Below are 20,377 nucleotides of genomic sequence, written 5' to 3'. Positions count from 1 at the left end.
GTTCAGCTGGTTATGCAGTTTTTCCAATCTGTAAAATTGGAATTTCAAGTCAACAAGTTCAACATTTAATGGATCAAATGTAAGACTCCCTTAACCTTCCGTCATAGTGGTGCAGGAATGAGTGCTAAAACCTTATGAGTCGGCATTTTACCACTTCCAGTTCCCTCGTCCCAAAGTCAATGATTTATGATGACTTACCCCAAGCTTAATAGATGTTGACATTTGTTTACATAAAACAGGTTATTAAATACCCCACTGGAGAATTTCTGTAGCTTGTGTCAGCCATCATGTCGAACATTAGCCGCCTTTAGCTTAGCGGTGGTGACATGAAGCCATACGTCTGTGATGTAGTTCCTTTACATTGTTAGCTATTTACTTGTGGCGATTGCATTTACACACCAACAATTATATATGTGGTGTTATTACCTGGATATTATCTTGCTGAACAACACCTGTAAACGTTTGCAACTGATATTATTTTATACAATAATCCAAAATCAAACGGAGAAATGCCATTGCTCTTTGTTGTTCTTGCAATGCTAACTTCCAGATCGTGGAGTGCTACTGATAAGTTGATTGACCTTGAAACACAAAATCAATCAGATGACTGCTTAACAATAAGCAGGGGAGGTAACCATAAACAAACTAGCTGTTTCCATTGCGAGGCTTTGCGCCTTACCTTGCAATGTGCAAAGAGCAAATTGCATATCATGCGACGGCAGCTTTGGTCAATAAGAAAAAGAAAGAAAATAACTGATTATTATTGAATAATTGAAATTAAAGACACTCCCATTTGCTATACTTCTAACAATTTCAGGGGCACATGGTAATATAAAATAAAACAGAAGGTGTGTAAATGACAATTTAGATAAGTATTGCACATTCAAACGATAATAGAGCACTAAATAAGTGTTACAATTACCTGTAAAAAGCCATGAAAGACCCTGCGGATATTGTTTTGATGTCTTTTTGTTTCTTAGTATGGACATCTTTTATTAGACCAAAGCACATTGCATGACTGCACACACCTCCAGCTACCGGCTGTGTGTATGCTACAAACACAGTAGGTCCGAAGAGACCACTGCAGCAAGCGTTATTTATTGAAGGTGTTTTATCAGCACCACTGAGCGCTGTGGAAGCATTGTCGGCAGTAACCGCCGCTTCTCTGCTTATTAAACTTCTTTCTGGCAGCATGCTTCCCACCAGGAGGGTGCTGGGAAAATCATAAAGGAAATGTCATCCATCAGATCCTCCCAGATGAAACTAGTATATGTCACAGCCACTTCTTGACAATTTAATAATGAGCGATAGGGAGGCCCCCCCCGAGATGATCTGTGGCCTCAGCGGCCTCAAACCCACAGGGCGGACTGGCCCATTGAAGAGTGTCAAGAGGGGGATACAAAAAGTTGTTAGTGGTAAAGTAGAATTAGGTTAGTTTACAAGTTTCCCATGGCTGCAGCAAGATTCATTTGAAGTGTGTCTCTGAGGGATATAATGGGCAAGAGAGCTAGATGAACAATGCTAGAAAAAGGGTGTGTGTAAGCGTGTGTGAACACCTGCAATAAAATGAGGCAGACAGGATAACACCGGTGCTCAAACGGGGGTTCAACTCCTGCAGCAGATGGGAGCTAAACGGTAAAGTCTGAATTCACAACTCTCATCCTCCCAGCAGACTTGCTGAGGCTGCAGAGTGGAAGCAGAATGAGCGGAGGGTGGTGGATGGGAGAAGGAAGGGGGAGGGTAACACTGAGGGAGATAAGGTCGTCAGAGACTTCAGATAGCAGGTGTTCAATCCAAAGGGTTTGGGAAAATATATACTGCAGGACAGAGGTTGCGCTAGACTTTTTCACTGCCCGTCATGTTGACGGACAGGATCGTAACATTTCCGTCAAAGTCCATTATTACCCGTCGGCCTTTACACAACTCTGGCGAGGGGGGGGGGGGGGGGGGGGGGCGCACGCTTGTGAACTGTTAGCGCTTTTCAATGATCTGTACGGCAAAGTACGATTTGGAAACGGTATCATTTACTTTTTGGCAGTCATGCATAACACGGCATAACACCGGAGCCTCACTGCGGGGGCACTGTTCCGAGTTTGTTCTAATCTGTCAAAATGACGGACTGCTTTCAGATTTTTTCCTCATTGTTAAAAAAAATCTTTCAGGCGGAAAATATTCGGTTAACGCGACCTCTGCTGCAGGAGGTCCTATACGTGAAAAACTACATTGAGCATATTTTTTTTCATTCCTTCCTGTAAAATAAATGACAAGATCCTGTTAATCACGTATAAACACTGCATGACCCTTGCCCAGTATATATGTCAGATATGTATTTGTTCCTGATTCTTCTTCCATTCGACCAATTCAATCACTACATCTATCCATTTCCCTCTCCATCTGCAATTCCACCTTTGTAGTTTTAGAGCCTATCGTCTTATAATCAACGGACTTGTTGAATCTCTGGACAGTTTTAAGAGCCTTTATTCTCTATTTGTATAGATCTCAGTCCCTGACCTGTGTATTTGAGTTGGGTCTGTCTCTTGTATTTTGATATGTTATTTGTTTCTAATTTATTAATTTCAATTTTTCTTATGTGTGTATATGAAGCACTTTTAAATAATATATAGATAAAGCCTCCCTAACTTATTATTACTGTTCCTCTTTAGGTTCTTCTAGTCCAAACATTTCACTAGAGAAATCATGAAGATGTATGACAGCAATGCAGTAGATTGAAGCCTGGTTAAAAAGGGAAGGAGAATACCTGAAGTGTTAAGTTCACTTTGAGTGTTAACATTAAAAAAGAACACGATCCATGTAAAAGTGTTGGTGTGATACGCTTAGACTTCATCTCGTTCTTTTCGGTCAGAAGAAGCTTGCCTTTTCACTTTTTGAAGGGTATGAATATTTTCGTATGTGTATTTCAGTTGTATGAATTCAAATATGATGTCCTCCTCCTGATGTCACCTGCTTTCTAGAAGGTTCTCAATATGCAAAAGAGCCCTTACCTGATGACCTTCTTTAACCTGCTCCAGAACTTTGTTGTAACAAATCTCCTCCATGTCATGAAGCTGCTGGATCTAAACAGGACACAGAATTACAACACATGTTGTTATTACTTAACTGAGACGAATGAATTGCAGATACATACAGCTTAAACACAAATATAATATGAAGAACTTGTGGGGTGTAGCAGTCGTTCTTCTTGAAATAGTTCATAAAATTGATAAACGGATAAAATACGGATACATCTGTGCATGATACATTTACAGGGTCATAGAGGTTTGTAAATACTTCATCATCTTTGTGTGTTTACCTTGTTTGTGGCTTTGACGCCAACAAAGGTCTGTCCGAGGGGCACGGGTCTGAAGCGACTGTCGAAGAAAAACAGGCCGATGTAGGGGTTGACGTGCAGGAAGGAGGCCACGTCCAGGTAGTTGGGCAGCGTGGCTGAGAGTCCCAGGATCCTGATCATACTCTGGGTGGATTCCACCTAAACATCGGGAAACAACATGGTCATGATTACAGCAAACTATCATATGCATAGGAGAAGGAGATACAATACATCTGCTGAGATAGCTAAAGGCAATGTTGTGAAAGAAAAGTATTGAGCACAGCTTATCTTAGAGGATTTAAGAGGCTCTATTATGCTTTTTGGGGTTACCTTTCCTGTAGTGTGTTATATAGGTTGTTGTGCTTTTGTCTGCAAAGGCTCAAATCCTTGTGTTTTGTAAAGTAATTAATTCAATTTCAAATTCCCATCAGTAAACTGTGGTATTCCACCAGTTATTAAGTTTTACATTTAAAGATAAATTAGCTTTAGTTCTGCTGCCTTCTGCACTCATACGTTGGTACCTTCACATATATGAAAGCGCGTTTCCTGAACACCAGGAACTACTCGGCTCCTTCTGCTGAGAATCTGCTGTAAACTCACGGCGCCTATAAAGGCAGACCACCAGCCCCTCACTGTCTACCAACTGAAATGTGTTGCATTGATTCTGCTGGCCTTGATGGCATCTCCGATTGGTGCTCTGGGTTAGGGTCCGCTCTGTAGCACCCCCCCCCCCATCATCAAGTGCTTCAAGATGCTTGTCTTGGCTCATCTCAAACACTGCGTTCTACCTATACCTACCACCACAACAGGAAGACATAAGATGAGGGGGGGAAGAGCATGCTCGTGAACTGTGCCAAAACTCACAGACATTTCAATGATTTGTACGGCAAAGTTAGGTTTGGAAACGGTATCATTTCCTTTTTGGAGGGCATGCATAACACGGCATAACACCGGAGTCTCACTGCGGGGAAACTTTGGCGCTGTTCCGAGTTTGTTCTAATCTGTCAAAATGACGGACTGCTTTCAGATTTTTCCGTCATTGTTGAAAGAAATCCGTCAGACGGAAAATATTCAGTTAACGCGACCTCTGATATATAGATATATATATAAAAATCTCTGGATTAATTTTGGCCCTTGGACAAATGTAGTTGGTGACCTCTGCTCTACATCAACACATCCCTCTGCAACTGGATTCTGGACTTCCTGCCCAACAGTTTCCGGTAGGTTAAACAATCAAACCTCCTCAACGTTCACCCTGAACACCGGCGTGCCACAGGGCTGTGTGCGTAGTCCTCTGCACTACTCCATCTTCACCCTAGCCTGTACACGGTAACAATATCAAGTTGGCAGCAGACGGCACAACAACCTTATTCTCAACATCAAGACGGACAAAGTGCTCATCTTGAACTGAAAGACGACCAATGGTGGCACTCGCGCCACTCTCCACATGAACGGGATGGAGGATGAACGTTTTTCGGAAGTCCAAATCTTTGAGGTGTTCTCTGACTCTCAAAGCTTCGGCCGTGATGAATAAGGCTTATCAACATTTGATCTTCTGGAAGAGACTAAAGACAGTCCATCTGTCCCTTCTGACATTATCGACTGCAACTTCACCAAGTTCATTACATTATTGCTTGGAAAATGTTCTGTTCATACTGAATATATAACTTGGCATATTATCCACCATTTACTGTTCAATTATATAAACCACTTTATATTCACACTTCTCTGGAATTTCCTGTTTGATGCATTTCTGGTTGAATGCTAAACTGCATTTCCTTGTCTCAGTAACTGTATTCTCTGCAATGACAATAAAATTGAGTCAAATCTTTCCAAACCTTGTCAATAGGAGATAGCTAACCGGGTTAAATTATATTAAGTCTAAGGTACATGTAACATTTAAAATGTATATGATTTTTGTTATGTCCACAGAGGTAATTTAAGCCCTAATTATTTCCAATAACTTTGCTGCTCTGTTTCTGTCGAGCTCCCAACAACACAGAAAGTAAAAAAGTTTAAAGTTTAAAGAGAAAAGCATTCCAGGAAAGCATCAAACACCCTCTGAGCCAATGGAAATGTCTTCGTAGGAAAACATAAGCACATTATAGAAAGTGTGTAGGTGGCTTTGGGGTCTATGTCTTTGACTTATTCGATAGAGTTAGTGATCTTGCTTCTATACTGCATGTCTTTATTTTGTCTTTGAAACCTGAAGAAAATTCAATATGTCGTGTAAGAAAATGTGGGTGAGAGAAGAGAAAACGAAAAGTGTTGGGGGGGGGGAGTTCCTATCTGTGAGCCTCCTGCTGGATGTGACAGGGAAGATTGGTAAGGCCTTTAATGTGATGCAGTACCTGTCAAAGCATCCCATCAAGATAAGAGCCAACGAATCCCTGCCAGTGGAGCGGCCTGCACTACACAGCCACACCAGCACCACTCCACCTCATACTGCAGATGTCACGTTCACCTACAGAGTCAAACACTCTGCAGGCTTTATTTTACAGTGCCTTTATCATTATGCAACTATGAGCTTAACTGCTTCTGTAGAATCCACGTTTCAGTGAGGTTTGTGGCATCATAAAATGATATGGGAACATAAGGTGATTGTGATTAACCGCTGATTTTACAATAGCCCCGAGGAGTGGGTAATGAGCTGTAACTAAATGAATAGGTCACAATATTAAAAGTAGACACTGTGGTGACCTGTGCAGTCCTCTGTGGCTTTGCACTGGGGTCCATGTAGCTCCCAAAGCCACATAGTGCAGTAACTGCCAGGAGATTGACATGCAGACCTGAACCGCTGCACATTTTAACGCTTTATAGAAACTTATATTCCTACCTACTCACAGCTGATTTATACCTCAATTAATTAGTGAATGTTAAACACATGAGCACTGTGAAGAGTCTTCATCACTTTTTAGCATTCATCTATTTGCAACTCAAATATTTATGTTGTATTACAATAAGCAGTCTTTTATTCCACTGTACAGTATTTAATGGTACATTATGTTTTTTGCTTGTATTTCTATATTTTACATATAATAATAATAATAATAATAATAATGCATTACATTTTTATTAGAGCGCTTTTCCAGGTGCTCAAAGCGCTTTGCGGGTTTCGAAGTCATATTGAACAAACCAATTAACAAAACGATATATTATGAAAAACTATAAACTACAATACACACATTTGACATGTTTATACGAGGACCCCCTTAGTGGTTCTAGGAATATTTTATATACAATTGTGTTTTCTATTCAACTTATTGTACTAAGATTATTTTTGTAATCATGCATGGTCTTTTTTTAATTAACCTTTTTATTTATTTTTATCTCACGTACCCCCTGCAGTACCCCAACGTACCCCTAGGGGTTCGCGTACCCCCATTTGAGAATCACTGATCTAACCCACTGGCCAAAACCGCACCTAAATATAGACTTCTGCATTTACTTGAACATTGATCATGCAACATTCTCTTGCACTATTTGATGTCTTTATATTATTTCTAATATGTTTCTTTTTGCACCATTTTGTATTATTTGTTATTGTTTGGTCTGGGACTTTTCATTGCCATAACTACACTCTATCTACTGTGCAGTTGAAAATAAAGCTTTTGATGATTCTAATCTATTTAAGTCTAGTAATAGTAGACTAAGGGTGCATCTCACTTCGGTTAAATGGATTCCTTGCGTCCCTCACTTGCGTCGTTTCCCTGCGACTAGTCCCTCCCACCAGGGAAGCATGGAGAGACGCAAGGAAACCACGAGAAGCAGGGAAATGAGTTTTAAGAGCAATGGGACGTCCTTTCCTCCGGAGCGTCACGTGAAGCGACGTCCGTTTGTGATGACACCGCACAGCTGATGTCTGACAGCAGCCAGATCAGTGCATGCGCTGCATCGCCCAATCAGTGAGCGATACATAGTAAGGGGGCGGGGCGAGTGTCTGAGGATTTCACCGGAGGATGGTCTGGTAGTTCCTCCATTATCGCTCCTCCGTTATCGCTCCTCGATCCTCGGTCCTCCGGCACAAATAAGGCCACTGGGACGCTACTCAAGATGGGGCAGACAAATTAACTTCCGGTGATACCGAGCCCGAGGAGCGAGGAAATTAAAAATAACCGAAGTGAGACGCACCCTAATACTTTTGGGATCTGGGACACTAAAGGGCCCTACGACCATCAGCTTGTGCATCCTCAAGCTGCATGGACAGCAGCAGAACAAGCTGAAAACTCAACATGCATATTATCACTCTATAAAGTTAAGGGCAATTTCTTTTAGCAAACATTGATTTATTTACACATCCCGGGTTCATCAGAGCCTTCTCAGTGAAAGGAGCTGCCTTTATTAAATGCTGCTAACAAGAACAATGAAATCTGACAAGCTAACAAGCTACAAAATGCTCAACTAAGGAGAGCTGCATAGTTGGTTAGAACTCTCATTTTGTTTCTATAGAAATATGATGAGAGCAGCTTTAAAGAAGGGCAGGTCTGGGGGCTTGGAAGTTACTTCAAAACCAAGAGAGGTGGGAACAGAACAATTTGTTTGGACATGCACATGTTTTAAAAACCCTGATATCTCTTTTTCTGGCCCAATAACCTTCATCAAAAACTCTTTAAAACTGTTTTTTTGTATTCTTTGGACGTTAAAAATCATATTCAAGCAGCTAACTATGAAAGGCACACTTTATGTAGAGCTAACCGTTTCCTTAAATACCAAACCATGAAGAAGAAGCCCCACACGAGGGGAACATTAAAGGCCTTTGTAATAAAGGTTAGAGGGACTTTATCTTGAATGCAGTGCATAATTGGTAGCGGTACATCCAGCCAAGGAAATGCAGTCCAAACCATAGCTCTTCCAAGTGAAACATCAAAGTGATAACTGGCTTGGTGGTAAACATTTGCATAAAAAGGGGGACAAATATCATTTAGTTTACAGGGATTTCCATATTAATGTGTCTGAAGACGTCAACTTAAGCACCTAGCGCATCAGAAGCCGTCGCCGTAATTCCTTCAGCACAATCAATTATAGCAGCCTGTCAGGTGTGGCAATAAAGGGACAGAGAGAGATGAAGGTGGAGGGGGGTTCGGGCTGCAAGGCGTGCTGCCTGCACCCCATCTCCGGTTGGAGGGCGGACTATGAGCAGTTTACAAATACACACAAAGACAAACAGAACCACATTTAGATAGAATTTGTGTCAGGAGGAGTAGTCGTACATGATGTACAGTGACATAATCCTGTGTAGCCTCTGCAACGGAAACAGCATTAGGTGCAGGTTCAATCATTCTCTGTGTTTTATCTATTCCTTGTACAAGCTTGTTATTCTTAAAAGGGCAAATAGCTGCTCTCTTTTCCACAAACCTGCTTCCACAGTCTCAGCGAACCTGTTCAAACTGCTGGCAGGACACATTGGAGTATAAGTGGGATATGGTTTCTTGTTAACCCTGCAAACAAAGAATGGATCTACTAACTAACAGGCATGGTGTGTGTATCCAAATTCTATTATTCCTCTAAACCACAGAACTCCATTGTTGTGCGATGGCTATGACTGGTACCAACAGTGCTGGAAGAAGTACTCGGGTCCTGTACTTAAAGTGGACCTATCATGCAAAATGCACTTTTGTACGTCTTTTATACATGAATATGTGTCCCCGGTGTTCCAGGGAACTCACCAAGTGTCAAAAAACACAACCCTCTCTATTTTCCTCCGTACCCAAATCTTTTAAAAACGGGGCTACAACGAGCGGATACAGATTCCATCCGACCCGACGTCAGCCTGGAATATTGGGCGGTGACGCTCCGCCTACATGGGCAACACTCCACCTATCAGGGGAATGAGAGGTTGCCGTGGCATGGTAACATGACGCTCGTGCCTCGCCCCCCTCCTTTGCAGGGCGGTGTGGTCAGCTGCAGCTCATTTGCCACAGAATCAGCCACTGCAAAAACAGGGCTGGAAAAGAGCAAATAGAGCGAAATGAGGCATGGCTATTTGAAACAAAAACTTCACAGACATGTTTTATATAGGTATGGCCCTACAATATATGATTCAAATATAGCATGATAGGTCCAATTTAAGTAAAAGTATTATGGTCTTTAAACACTCCAATACGGTCCTTATTACTAAATGTTACTTAAATAAAAGGTAAAAGAATCTAAATGTACTTAAAGTACAAAAAGTAAAAGTACTCATTCAGCAAAATGACCCTTTTCAGAATAATATGAACAACTTAAGTATTATCAGCTAAATATACTTCAAGTATCAACAGTAAAAGTACTTGTTATGGAGAATGTATCTTACCAAAGTATTATTACTATGGTTATTATATTATGTTTATTGTTTATTGATATCAGACAATGATACTGCAGATTATTCAATTATTATTTAAATGTTTCGTTTTGTTATTGCATTCATTTATATAGTACTGTATCATGTCTGTATCACCTTTTGTTTCATTTGTATTTTCTTTGGTTTTACACGCTCGAAAAAAAAAAAAATAAACTAAACTAAAACTAAACTAAACTAAATTATATTATCCTGTTTTTATACATGATTGCATTTTAGTATTAAAAGTTAATATTTAATATTAGATACAAAAAGTTAGATACTGTGTAGATTAGTACTGCATTTGACCATATCAGCTTATCGAGTGTTCTTATACAGTATGTACACAGTAACGAGTAACTATGTGTTAAATAAATGTAGTGGAATGAAAAGTATGATATTTGCCTCTGAAATGTAGCAAAGAAGAATTATAAAGTAGCATTAAATGGAAATACTCAAGTAATGTACAAATATGTCCAAAGTACGATACTTAGGTAAATGTACTTAGTTACTTCCCACCACTGCTCACCAAATGTAGATGATTCTGCCACTGAAGCTAGTTCCCTGGCGTTTGATAAATGTTTGCTATAAGCTAGCAGTTTGAGTGAATACTGTATCTTAACCCCCTTTGAAAGTCAAATACAAATACTGTATATTTGTGAGTCGTTTATAGAGACAATTACCATTTTACTTAACCCTCCTCCTCCTCCCTCCTCCCTCCTCCTCCTGTTCACAACTTTGCAATAAATAATTTTCTTCTCTCAACAACCACACACATTTTTTCTCAAGACGAAATGTAGTTGCTGATCTGTATCTCCAACAGCACTGAATCAAATGGCTTGTGGCTGCTACAAACATATTGATTCTGCCCCACTCCATTTAAAATCAAATCCTATATAATCATTTTCAGTTGACCACTTTTTTATTACACACATGTTACTTTCCTACATTTAACTTTCTTTTTCAACCCGGACACATCTTGATATAAACGTCTGTAATTGTATAGACAAACAAAATCAGAGATATCAACTCTACTATCTGGAAGATGCATTTCATTTATTGTTACGGAGCGCATTTCTTTGAGATGAATGTGAGCAGTGTTCAGGCTTCCTGACGTGAATGCAAATGGTTAACCTTAAAACTTGTATTTTCAAATGTTGTATTCAACAGTGCAGAGGATAACATCATTCAGTGAGCTAAAGCCCTCACAACATTCTGCTCCTCCTCCCACCTCTGCAGAGTGTTCATCACCCAGCGGTGCCAAAGATCAAGGCTACAGTGAGAGTACAAACACAACAGTAAGTGTGTGCTTCGCCAAGCTCCTTTTCCTCGCAGAGCTTCCAACACAAACAGAAAACGTGGACATAGCCTTGAATGGAGTTAAATGGAGGTCAAAACAATAGCTGGAGCCCAGTAAAGCTGATGATCTGAATACTGATGGGACCCACAACCCATTTCAGAAGGAGCCGTGCCTTCCCTTTTCCATCATCATTTTTGAGTGCTGACACAGCTCATCTTTTTAGATTCCAGGAAAACAATGTTAAAAACGTGTGAAATCCAGCCATTCAAAGGGCACTAAACTTACATTTGTCGTGAGGAGTACTCTTCAACCTGTGAAAACAGTTGTATAATGTCTTCTGCGGCTCTGGAGGAGCTTTGTCAAGTGTGAAATAACTTCAAATGAAATCTAAACTTGGGCTTGAAAGGCAGACTTTTATGACAGATAGTCGTTAGCAAAACTGGGAGTTTGAGGTTTCAAACATACGAGTGTAAAATCCAGGGTTTCTGTGAGTTCATCAAATGATGGTTAACTTGAAGTGAGGATATCGTAATCTCTGCTGCTTTCATTTGTAATGCTAAAACTCCCCAACTCCCCCTTTTCTTTTGTCTCTTGCCATAAATCACACTTGAATATACCACAGACACAACTAGCCCTATTTTTGTTATAAAAAAAAAGAAAGAAGCGAAACCGGATGATGTTGGGATGTGGATCAACAAGCCGTTGTTATGACACTTGCATGAAACAAAGCCCACCATATTTGCTTAATTATTGAACACAATGCTGTTGTGAAAATATCTGTGTAGATGAAGATGACGAATAAAAAGAGCCTCTGTCTGTAGCCTCTTGACTTTAGTCGTCAGCTTGTTAAACTCTTGTCTGTACTGTATCTCTTCTGGTGCATTGATTCACTTAAGCTGAGAAGACAACATTAGTGATTAATGTCACCAACAGTTTCAAGGGATTGCAGCCGGATCTGCTTTCTATACTAAACATTCCAGAAAGTCAGAAAAGCCAGCCAAGAAGGGCCACCTTGCGTCAAGAAGGCAGGATGCACCGCAAAAACTACCAGAGGTTCTCACTGACGGCAAAAATCAGCTGACTGTCGGATTGGTGTGGTTTAATGAAACACATACATGAAATGGACATTCAATTCAATGCAAAAAACAAGCAACAATGAATATATGTTACTTGGGCATGACATGTGTTGACACAAATGTAAATATACAATTATGCACAGCTGACCCATAGGAGGTATTTTAAGTTATAGACCACTGTTGACCCGGATATAGACCATCACTTGTAGATATGGTTTCCTCCTGCTAGTAATATATTCATCCTGCACCAGCCTTTTATTTTGCAAAATGCTGGGACAGGTTGCAAATGTGAATAATTGTTGGTCACACCTAGATGTCAATAGGTATCTGTGTATTTGTCCAAATGCATGTAGTTCACTATTTTGTCCCTGGAAACAGAAAAAATCACCAAAATGAATCTATTACAGGGTGTTGGGCCAGCCATAATGTTTCCTCACAGCCACGATTCAGTCAGTTAATGTCGCATCCTTGTAAAGAGCACAAGCTGATGTCCTTCAGGAATGTTCCACTGGACTGTGTGCACTTCCTAGACACTGAAGCCTCAGTGCTTATGGACATGCTAATGGTTCAGTCCAGTTCTACAGCTGTGTTCTAAGCACTGACAGCATGTGCAGTCTGCTGGTAAAATGGAGAGACAGTCAAGAGACTTGAAACTTGTGCAGCACAGCCTCTAAAGGTGTTAAGGTGTACAAAGCGCCCATTCAGCCCTTCTTCAGTAATATCAGCTAAACCTGCAGATAAATGGGCTGTGAACCGAGTAAACAGCGGTCACATGGACGGACCAGTTTTCAATTACCTTGCGGTTAACCCCGCCAAGAGGTCTCGTCGCTGCACAGAGGCTCATCCCTCTGTTTCACTCTGCTTCCTCACTCTGCCCCGAGCCCCTCACAATACCACTGTTACCCACGTCTTCTCAGCACATCTCATCATGATGAACACTTCAGTTGTTTCATCAAACTTCATTCACATATCCAGTTGGATATTTCCAAAAAGGATTTATTTACACACCTCTTGATCTGCTATCTACACACCTAACAATGATAAGCCTATGGAGTGGTGCAGTGATGACGTGTTTTTGTAAGCTGACCCGAAAGTGAATGTTACAAAAGGTCAATAGGATTTTTTCATTGGAGTTTGGATTATAGCAGCATCAAATCTCTGTGGCAAACAAACCTTCATTATACTTGCAGCAGGATCACTTCCACATATTAACACCACTTTTATAACGGTTGAAGCGTAAATTCAATAGCCTTGAGCAAATAGCACATTTTAGGCTATATACAAACTACATCACAGTCACATGACTTGACATCACCACCGCTAAAGTTGAACTTGTGTTAGGTGTGATGATATTAAGTAGTCTCTCTACTCTCTTTAGTCACTCTCAAGCAACCACCTTGGCTCTTCTCAGCTTGTGTTATGCACAGACTGTACGCAGGCTTCTAACCAAAAAAACATTCAATAACATCTTTAAACATGGCCACTGCAGTGTTCCGTCTTCAACCTCTTTCCTTCTCTTGTTCCCTTTTTCTTGTCTTCTTTTCTTTACTGGGGACAATTAAGCCACCATGAATCCAAAGCTTAATGAAAATTGATATTCAAAAAGTTTTCCATGGTGTTTTCCGATGGGAAAAACTAATGTTGACGTTAAATTGACCGGACTTCTTTCTGCGGAAAGACACGATGGCACAGAGTCCCTTGATCCTCCTTAGCAGCTGTCTGTTACCGAAGAAATCCAAATTGACCAATCAGAAATGAGTATTCCACTAAGCCTGCGTAATAATTGACTGATGATGAAGATGATGATGATGATGGTGGTGGTAGAGATGGTGATGATGATGATGGGGATGAGACGATTGGACTGACACTGTCAATTCCTGCCTCATCTTTGCTTTTGTCTTGTCAATGCTTTGCGAGTGGTGAAGCAAATCTCCTTCTCATAGATCTGATTCAAAGAGTGTTCACATTGATGTGTTGTAGCATACACACAATTGAACATACAATGCACACATTCCCTGGAGTTTGGAGTTACACATCTAAAAGTATTTTATGAACTGGGTGGAGACTGAGTCATAACAATCAGTACCACGAACAGACACAATACACCATTATAACGTCAGAATGCCTGGATGAGCGAGCGGTGGCCTGTGGGTTCTTCAAATATCTCTTTAGATCCTCTCCGTTTATTAATTTCTCTCCACAGACTGACAGCAGCTGATCAGAGGGCGATATGGGACACAACGGCTCCTTCCCTCTATTTGCCCGTCAAAATTCACATAATCACTCTAATATCTAGAATGCGCAGGCTGATTCCTGCTCAGACACCTGTCAGTCATCATCAGGGGAAATCAGCCTCACAGACAGAGCTGTGATTATTTCCTCCTGCAGCAGCATGGGGCCGGGGGGGCTCATGCCATCTCTGATATGTCATTTGGAGGATTGTGCTCTTGTTACTGGCAAACACTCACGGGAAGTGTCTGCTCTTTATATAATCATCGCCTTATGCCATATAAAGCATTTTTGTGAAGACCCTGTACAATATTTCAAAGATCCAATGAGACACCTCTATGGCCAGTGTGTGAGGAACGCTGCACCGCTGACACAACAACTTCAAAATAAAAGTGAGAGATTAGAAATCCAGATGACTTCTTTCAGTTTTCTAAGGAAATTACTATTGCATGCTCATTCATGACTTTTTACAATACCAACACCTTGCATGTACAACGCCTTATAGATCACAGTTTGTGTCCTATTAATGATTGGGTTATTTACATTTGCACAAGTGTGTAGATAAAAATGGAATTGCTACCATTTGTGAACACTTTGATATCACTGTAATTCACTGTGTCCATGGTATGGGTAACTTGCAAAGCTGTAATTGGGTTTCTGGATGAAACCCAATAATAGCAGTGGTGAAGGTACTAAACCGAAAATGTAGAAATTCTTAAAATATTAATTATATATTTTCTTTTTTGTGAAATGTTGGATAATTTCACCTCTTTCGGACAGACTTCGACTTCAGAATATTAACATCAGGTAGTCTTAGGTAGAGGATATGATGACATAGTATTGGGACTCGACACACTTCAAAATGTAAAACATAGAAATGGTGCTCACACTCCCGAGTCCTTAAAGTTATTCTCCCCAAACTCTGTCTCCCCCGTGTCTTCCCTCCCTTTGTGTCTCATTTCCAGCCACCAGTGGAGTGTTTCACTCAGAACTATGGGAGACATGTGGATAATGTGGGTACAGTAAATGCAACAGGGAGATGATAACACCTACAGTGAGCCTGTTTCTCTCTGTCTGTCTGGATGAATGAAATGAAATAAGCATTATTTATTTCACTTTTAGTCCAAGTAGAGATACTGTATGAATGCACTTTGCAACTTCAAGTCTCAGTAATGATCTTATGTGTCTGTAACTATCAAAAACTGTGTAATACTAAAGTGTGCTTCGTATTTTATAGCCTACGCCAAGGAAGTCTGAAATTCTGATTATCTTTCATTTTCCTATTTCCAGTTGGGAGAAAATCATATTTGAAGTCCTGTAACAATAGTTTCTATACATGGGAGCTCTGCTAGATGTAAACAGGAAGAATAATGTTGCCATGGTGACACTTGCTAATAGATGAGAGCAACTCATCCAGGTACTTTTCCTCATGGTCACGCCTCTTTTTGGGTGAAAATATCTGCTGTCATTTGACTGGCAGTAAATTCAAATTCTGATGTCTTCTCCAATCCGATCAGAACATTAAGAATACTGTGCAATTATTATCTACATGGAGCCCAAATATAATGGTCAGTCAGGCAAACAATCACTCAATATCACTGGAGATCGATGATCGGCAACGATATGTTGGAAGTACAAAACAATAGGGGATCGATTTCCTTTTCAATCTAATGGTTGACGAGTGGCTAACTCTAACCTGGGATTCCCTTGGCTTGTCAGTGTTTTATATTTTATTGAAGCTTCTATATTCATTACCTTGACAACTGTTTCTTTTGATGATTGACGTTAACCTCATTAGCATCATAATGTAGCTGTGATGTTTCCCACACACGTGCAGTATTGACTGATGGTCCAATAGATTACGTTGATGGTCCTCTCTGTTGAGACACATATCGCTACTTTTACTGTCCTTTTGAAGTGAAAGTAAGAAAATATTATTGTGTATTTATTTAGGTATTTAACGTGCAATACACTGCAGCAGCTTTTAGACGCTTGGAGGTGATTCTTCGTTTCACTGGAAAGTGGCCGGACTGTCATTTTGCAGGGACGTAGCACTGCTCTCATTTATTGGCTAGAACCTTAGTCTGCTTTTAAATCTTTATTCTTTTTTATATTTGGGCATATTGCCACCATTTAAAATCATCAAAGCAATAATGGCTCAGTTTACTCAATCATCTGACACACTTCTTTAAATGGGTTTATCAGTTCACAAATGTATGTTTTTTGCCATTTAATATGTTTTCTTTAAAAGTGTAAATCATAGTAATCTTAAAAAAGGTAATTTATTTATTTTAATTTAGATTTCAATGATGAATGACTTGATGAAATTCAAGCAGTTGGGCACTGAGGATTAAAGTCGGATAATGCCTCCATAAACTGTGTGCATCAGGTGCTGCTTTTGTTGCTCCGAACAACAATAACTGAGTTCATATTGTTTATAGAACACCAGCATGCACCTGTGACCTTCTCCTCACACATTCACATCTCTCCCCACAACCCTTTCATCTCTCACCCTGTCCCTCCGTGGAGGCGCATCACAGCTCGTAAGGCTGCTAGTGTTAATGATACACACTGCTCTGTTTGACATATGGAACATTATTATTTTGGCATCAGTGCAGAAACCGGAGTATTGTGTATACCAATAACAAAGAACTTCCAACAATGCCTAGTCCAAACGATGTACAATTCAGCACACAGGCCTCAGTATACTTCATCAGATTATTTTAATCAACTTGTTTTAGTTGGGCAGCTACCAAGCACCTCATTAGTTTCATCTGTACACATAGAAAAATGTTTAACTGAACAATTCAATGTAACTGATCCCTATTAGATACGTCAAAACAACATAGCATACACTCAGGCCTACAAGTTTAAAGGTGGGGTATGTAATTTTGGAGAAACCAGCTCGAGTGCGCTAGAATATGAAAGTACACAACCGGAAAGAAATCTGCCTCTTCCTTCAGACTTCCTTACAGAGCCCCTCCCCCAACACACACGAACGCGCACATGACCAATGAGGGCACGAGATAAGTTTGTGCACAGATGGAAGGCTGACAGGCAGGTAGGCCATCCAGTTATTTTAGCCGGGCCGGCTCAGATGATTGGTTGTGCTTTTTACAGCGCCACGGCTTCCACAGATGAATCTTTTTTATGTATTTATTGTCAAAGCATTTAATATATTCATTGCTATCGGGATGTTAAGAGCATTCCATGGAATATAACAAAAAGGGTTTCTGAAATAAATTACATACCCCACCTTTAAGGTAAAAATACTTCAAGTACCACTGAAAACTGAAGTGATGTACCTGGGGAAAATAGACTACGATATAAGGGATCAGTGGCGTCGCCTGGCCTGGGCATCCGGGGCTTTAGCCCCGAATGTTTTTTCTGTAGCCCCGGACAATTCTCCCTCAATAATATAATATATTAACCGTGCTTTACGTGAACCTCATCATGACACAAGAGAGGACAGCAGCACTGTATTTTCCCGTGTTCAGTGAATGCAACAGAGGCATGACACCAGACCAATCAGAGAGTTGCATGAAAATAAACGTGTGCTTGTGTCATTCAAGCTTGGCTCTGTGTGTGTGTGTGGCAATAGCGCATTTAGTGTGATTGAGAGAGGGAGAGAGGAGAGAGAGGGGGAGGGAGGGAGGGAGGGAGGGACCGTGCCAGCATGGACCGTGTTGTTAGCATCTGGTTAGCTAGCTGCACTATAAGGAGCTGTTTGTTCCACAAGAAGCTGGAGGAGAGTCCTCTCCTCTCAGACTGAGAGACTCAGGTGAGCTAAAGGACTCTCTGAGTGTTTAGATAGTTAACTTTAGTCTAAGTTATCTCAGTGGGTCTCAAACGGTTTGGTCACAAATTATTCAAAAGATTATTTCCGCGGCACACCTTCATATGATCATTATAGTTAGAAAAAAAATAAGAGAATAAAGGAAAAACAGTTATGAAATACTATATGGCAGTAAAACAAGAATAGAGTTTAAAAGGGGAGTGATTAGTAAAATATCCATAAAGAAAAAGTACATCTGTTTACAGTTCTGCTTCATAAGGGTGTTGAGAGAGGTATCCATAGATCTCTTCATTTTGCTCTCAAAGTGCACCAGATTGATGCATTTAACTTCAATATTTAAAAACAAATCTTCCCGGGGGAGCATCCCCCCGGACCCCCCTAGAGGAGGTGAGCCCCCCACTCATAAAAAATACCACTTTACCCCTGCCTATATGCCGTGAGCTGATTATCGAGCCTTCATTGTAACAGTCGCGGGTGTACTGTGTGTGTGCGTGTGGGGAGTGTTGCAGTGAAAAATGCCACTGTAGTGCCGCCGCCACTGTGGGCTAAGCCCCGAATGTTTTCAGGTCCAGGCGACGCCCCTGTAAGGGATAATGACAATAAGTACATTTTTTACATTTAAAGGGTGGCAACCAAAAAGTCTATCACAAGGAAGTGGATGAGCCAGGAGGCTCCGACGCAGGGTGAGTGGACGGACGTGATTCATGAGATATAAGAAATGGAAAAGTTGACATATGCACTGAGACCACAGAGTGAAAAGGTTTGAGAAGAGAGAAGATAATCTGAGAATTCTTAGACAAAATAATTCTGACTTTCTCTGACTTGAATCTCAGAACTCGCCCTAATTCTCTTCAGTAGTTTGAAGTCCAAGCTGACAATCATCCAAAACCTCAGACAGATTTCAAGAGATAGCACAGCAGATGTAGGACCGACCTGTCTGATGGTGCGGGCCACCAGGCTCTCCAGAACCGGTCCTCGGTCCTCATGTAGGAGGTGGACTTCATCCAGGATGAGGAGACGCACGATCTGGGAGAGAGCCACGTCTCCAACACTCTTCCTGGTCACTACATCCCATTTCTCTGGAGTCGTCACCAACATCTGGAAAACACACATGGAGACATTGGACCTGGATACTGCTTGTCTGACAGCACATTTATAACAATTCACTATAAAAGGACACAAGTTAAATAAACGACCATAAAATGCACAATAACCCAAAAATTCAGAAATGTCATTTTTTCTAAAAACAACATAAAACTAACATAACATTAACATGAGAAATACAAAAAAGTGGAATGAGGAAAGATGTATACATGTACAAGCAGTTCTTTTTGCATTTGTTATAGTAAGCTAATGTTGACCTACTTAGTTTCTGTAACTCAATGCTTACTGACATTTGATGTAAAGGCCTGATCATGTCTGAATGTCTTGAATATGCTAGTAAGTAAATACACTTTAAGAATGTTATCCTAAAAAATAAAGTGTAGCCAATGGGGAGGTGCCTTGATCTTGCATCATCTCTAATATCCAGCAGGGGGAGACTTCACTGGTGGCATGAGCAAGCATGTTTGTATAAAGGTCTATGAGAAAAGGACCCTTTTTCTCACTTGATTTATTACCTCAGTAAACATTGACCACATGAGTTGATAGTCTCAATCCCTATTCTCTTGTGTGATTAAATACAGGATGACAAAAAGACAACTGTTGTCTCTTACAGTTACATACAAAATATACATTACTTATTTATTATAAGTTGGAATCTATATGCCTGATTCACTTGTTCTTTTTACAAGTATGTGCTCATGTGTTTCAGTGTTGGTTTATAGGCTACTGAAAAAATATGCTTCATGAAAGGCAGCTATTCCTATAGATACAATCTCTGAGCAGACACATACATATTGTTTTCTTCTTCTATAAGGTATCATTGTTCTATTGTCTTACATTATACACTGAAGTAAAAAACATCTTATTCATATTTATTTTCCCTTGTAATCCAAAATTAATGGAAAGTAATCAGGTTACATTACTTTGATACTTTGATACTCAGATTAGGTTACAAGTAAATAGTAATTGTAACAGAGTTCTTAAAGCAACGCTTCCAACCCTGCTTCTATTTTGGTGATTTAATGGACGGAGATTATATTTGCTTTTGACACAAAGGAGGGAAAAACCCTGTAAACAAAAACACCTGCCTGACTCTCCTATGGAAGTCCAATAATATTCCTGAACACAAGGTTGTGACAACTAGTCACAGCTGTGTGTGTGATGTTGCCAGAAGTTTATGTTTGTAGTCCTAAAATGATTTTATATAAAACATATTGAAATAATTATT

General features: G+C 40.3%; 1 protein-coding gene across 1 annotated transcript in view; it reads right to left on the bottom strand.

The window, feature by feature from the left end:
- The window catches only part of ascc3 (activating signal cointegrator 1 complex subunit 3), a 165,503-nt gene that overhangs the window by 84,697 nt on the left and 60,429 nt on the right, over nt 1-20,377 (bottom strand). Inside the window, exons 11-13 of the mRNA XM_034115595.1 lie at nt 18,979-19,143; nt 3,311-3,487; nt 3,003-3,074 (exon numbers count right to left, since the gene is read on the bottom strand). Coding sequence (XP_033971486.1) covers nt 3,003-3,074; nt 3,311-3,487; nt 18,979-19,143 — 414 coding nt within the window. The remainder of the gene's footprint in view (nt 1-3,002; nt 3,075-3,310; nt 3,488-18,978; nt 19,144-20,377) is intronic.

The sequence above is a fragment of the Trematomus bernacchii genome, unplaced genomic scaffold (assembly GCF_902827165.1).
Source record: "Trematomus bernacchii unplaced genomic scaffold, fTreBer1.1, whole genome shotgun sequence".
Lineage (NCBI taxonomy): Eukaryota > Metazoa > Chordata > Actinopteri > Perciformes > Nototheniidae > Trematomus > Trematomus bernacchii.
This window is presented reverse-complemented; position numbering and strand designations above follow the sequence as displayed.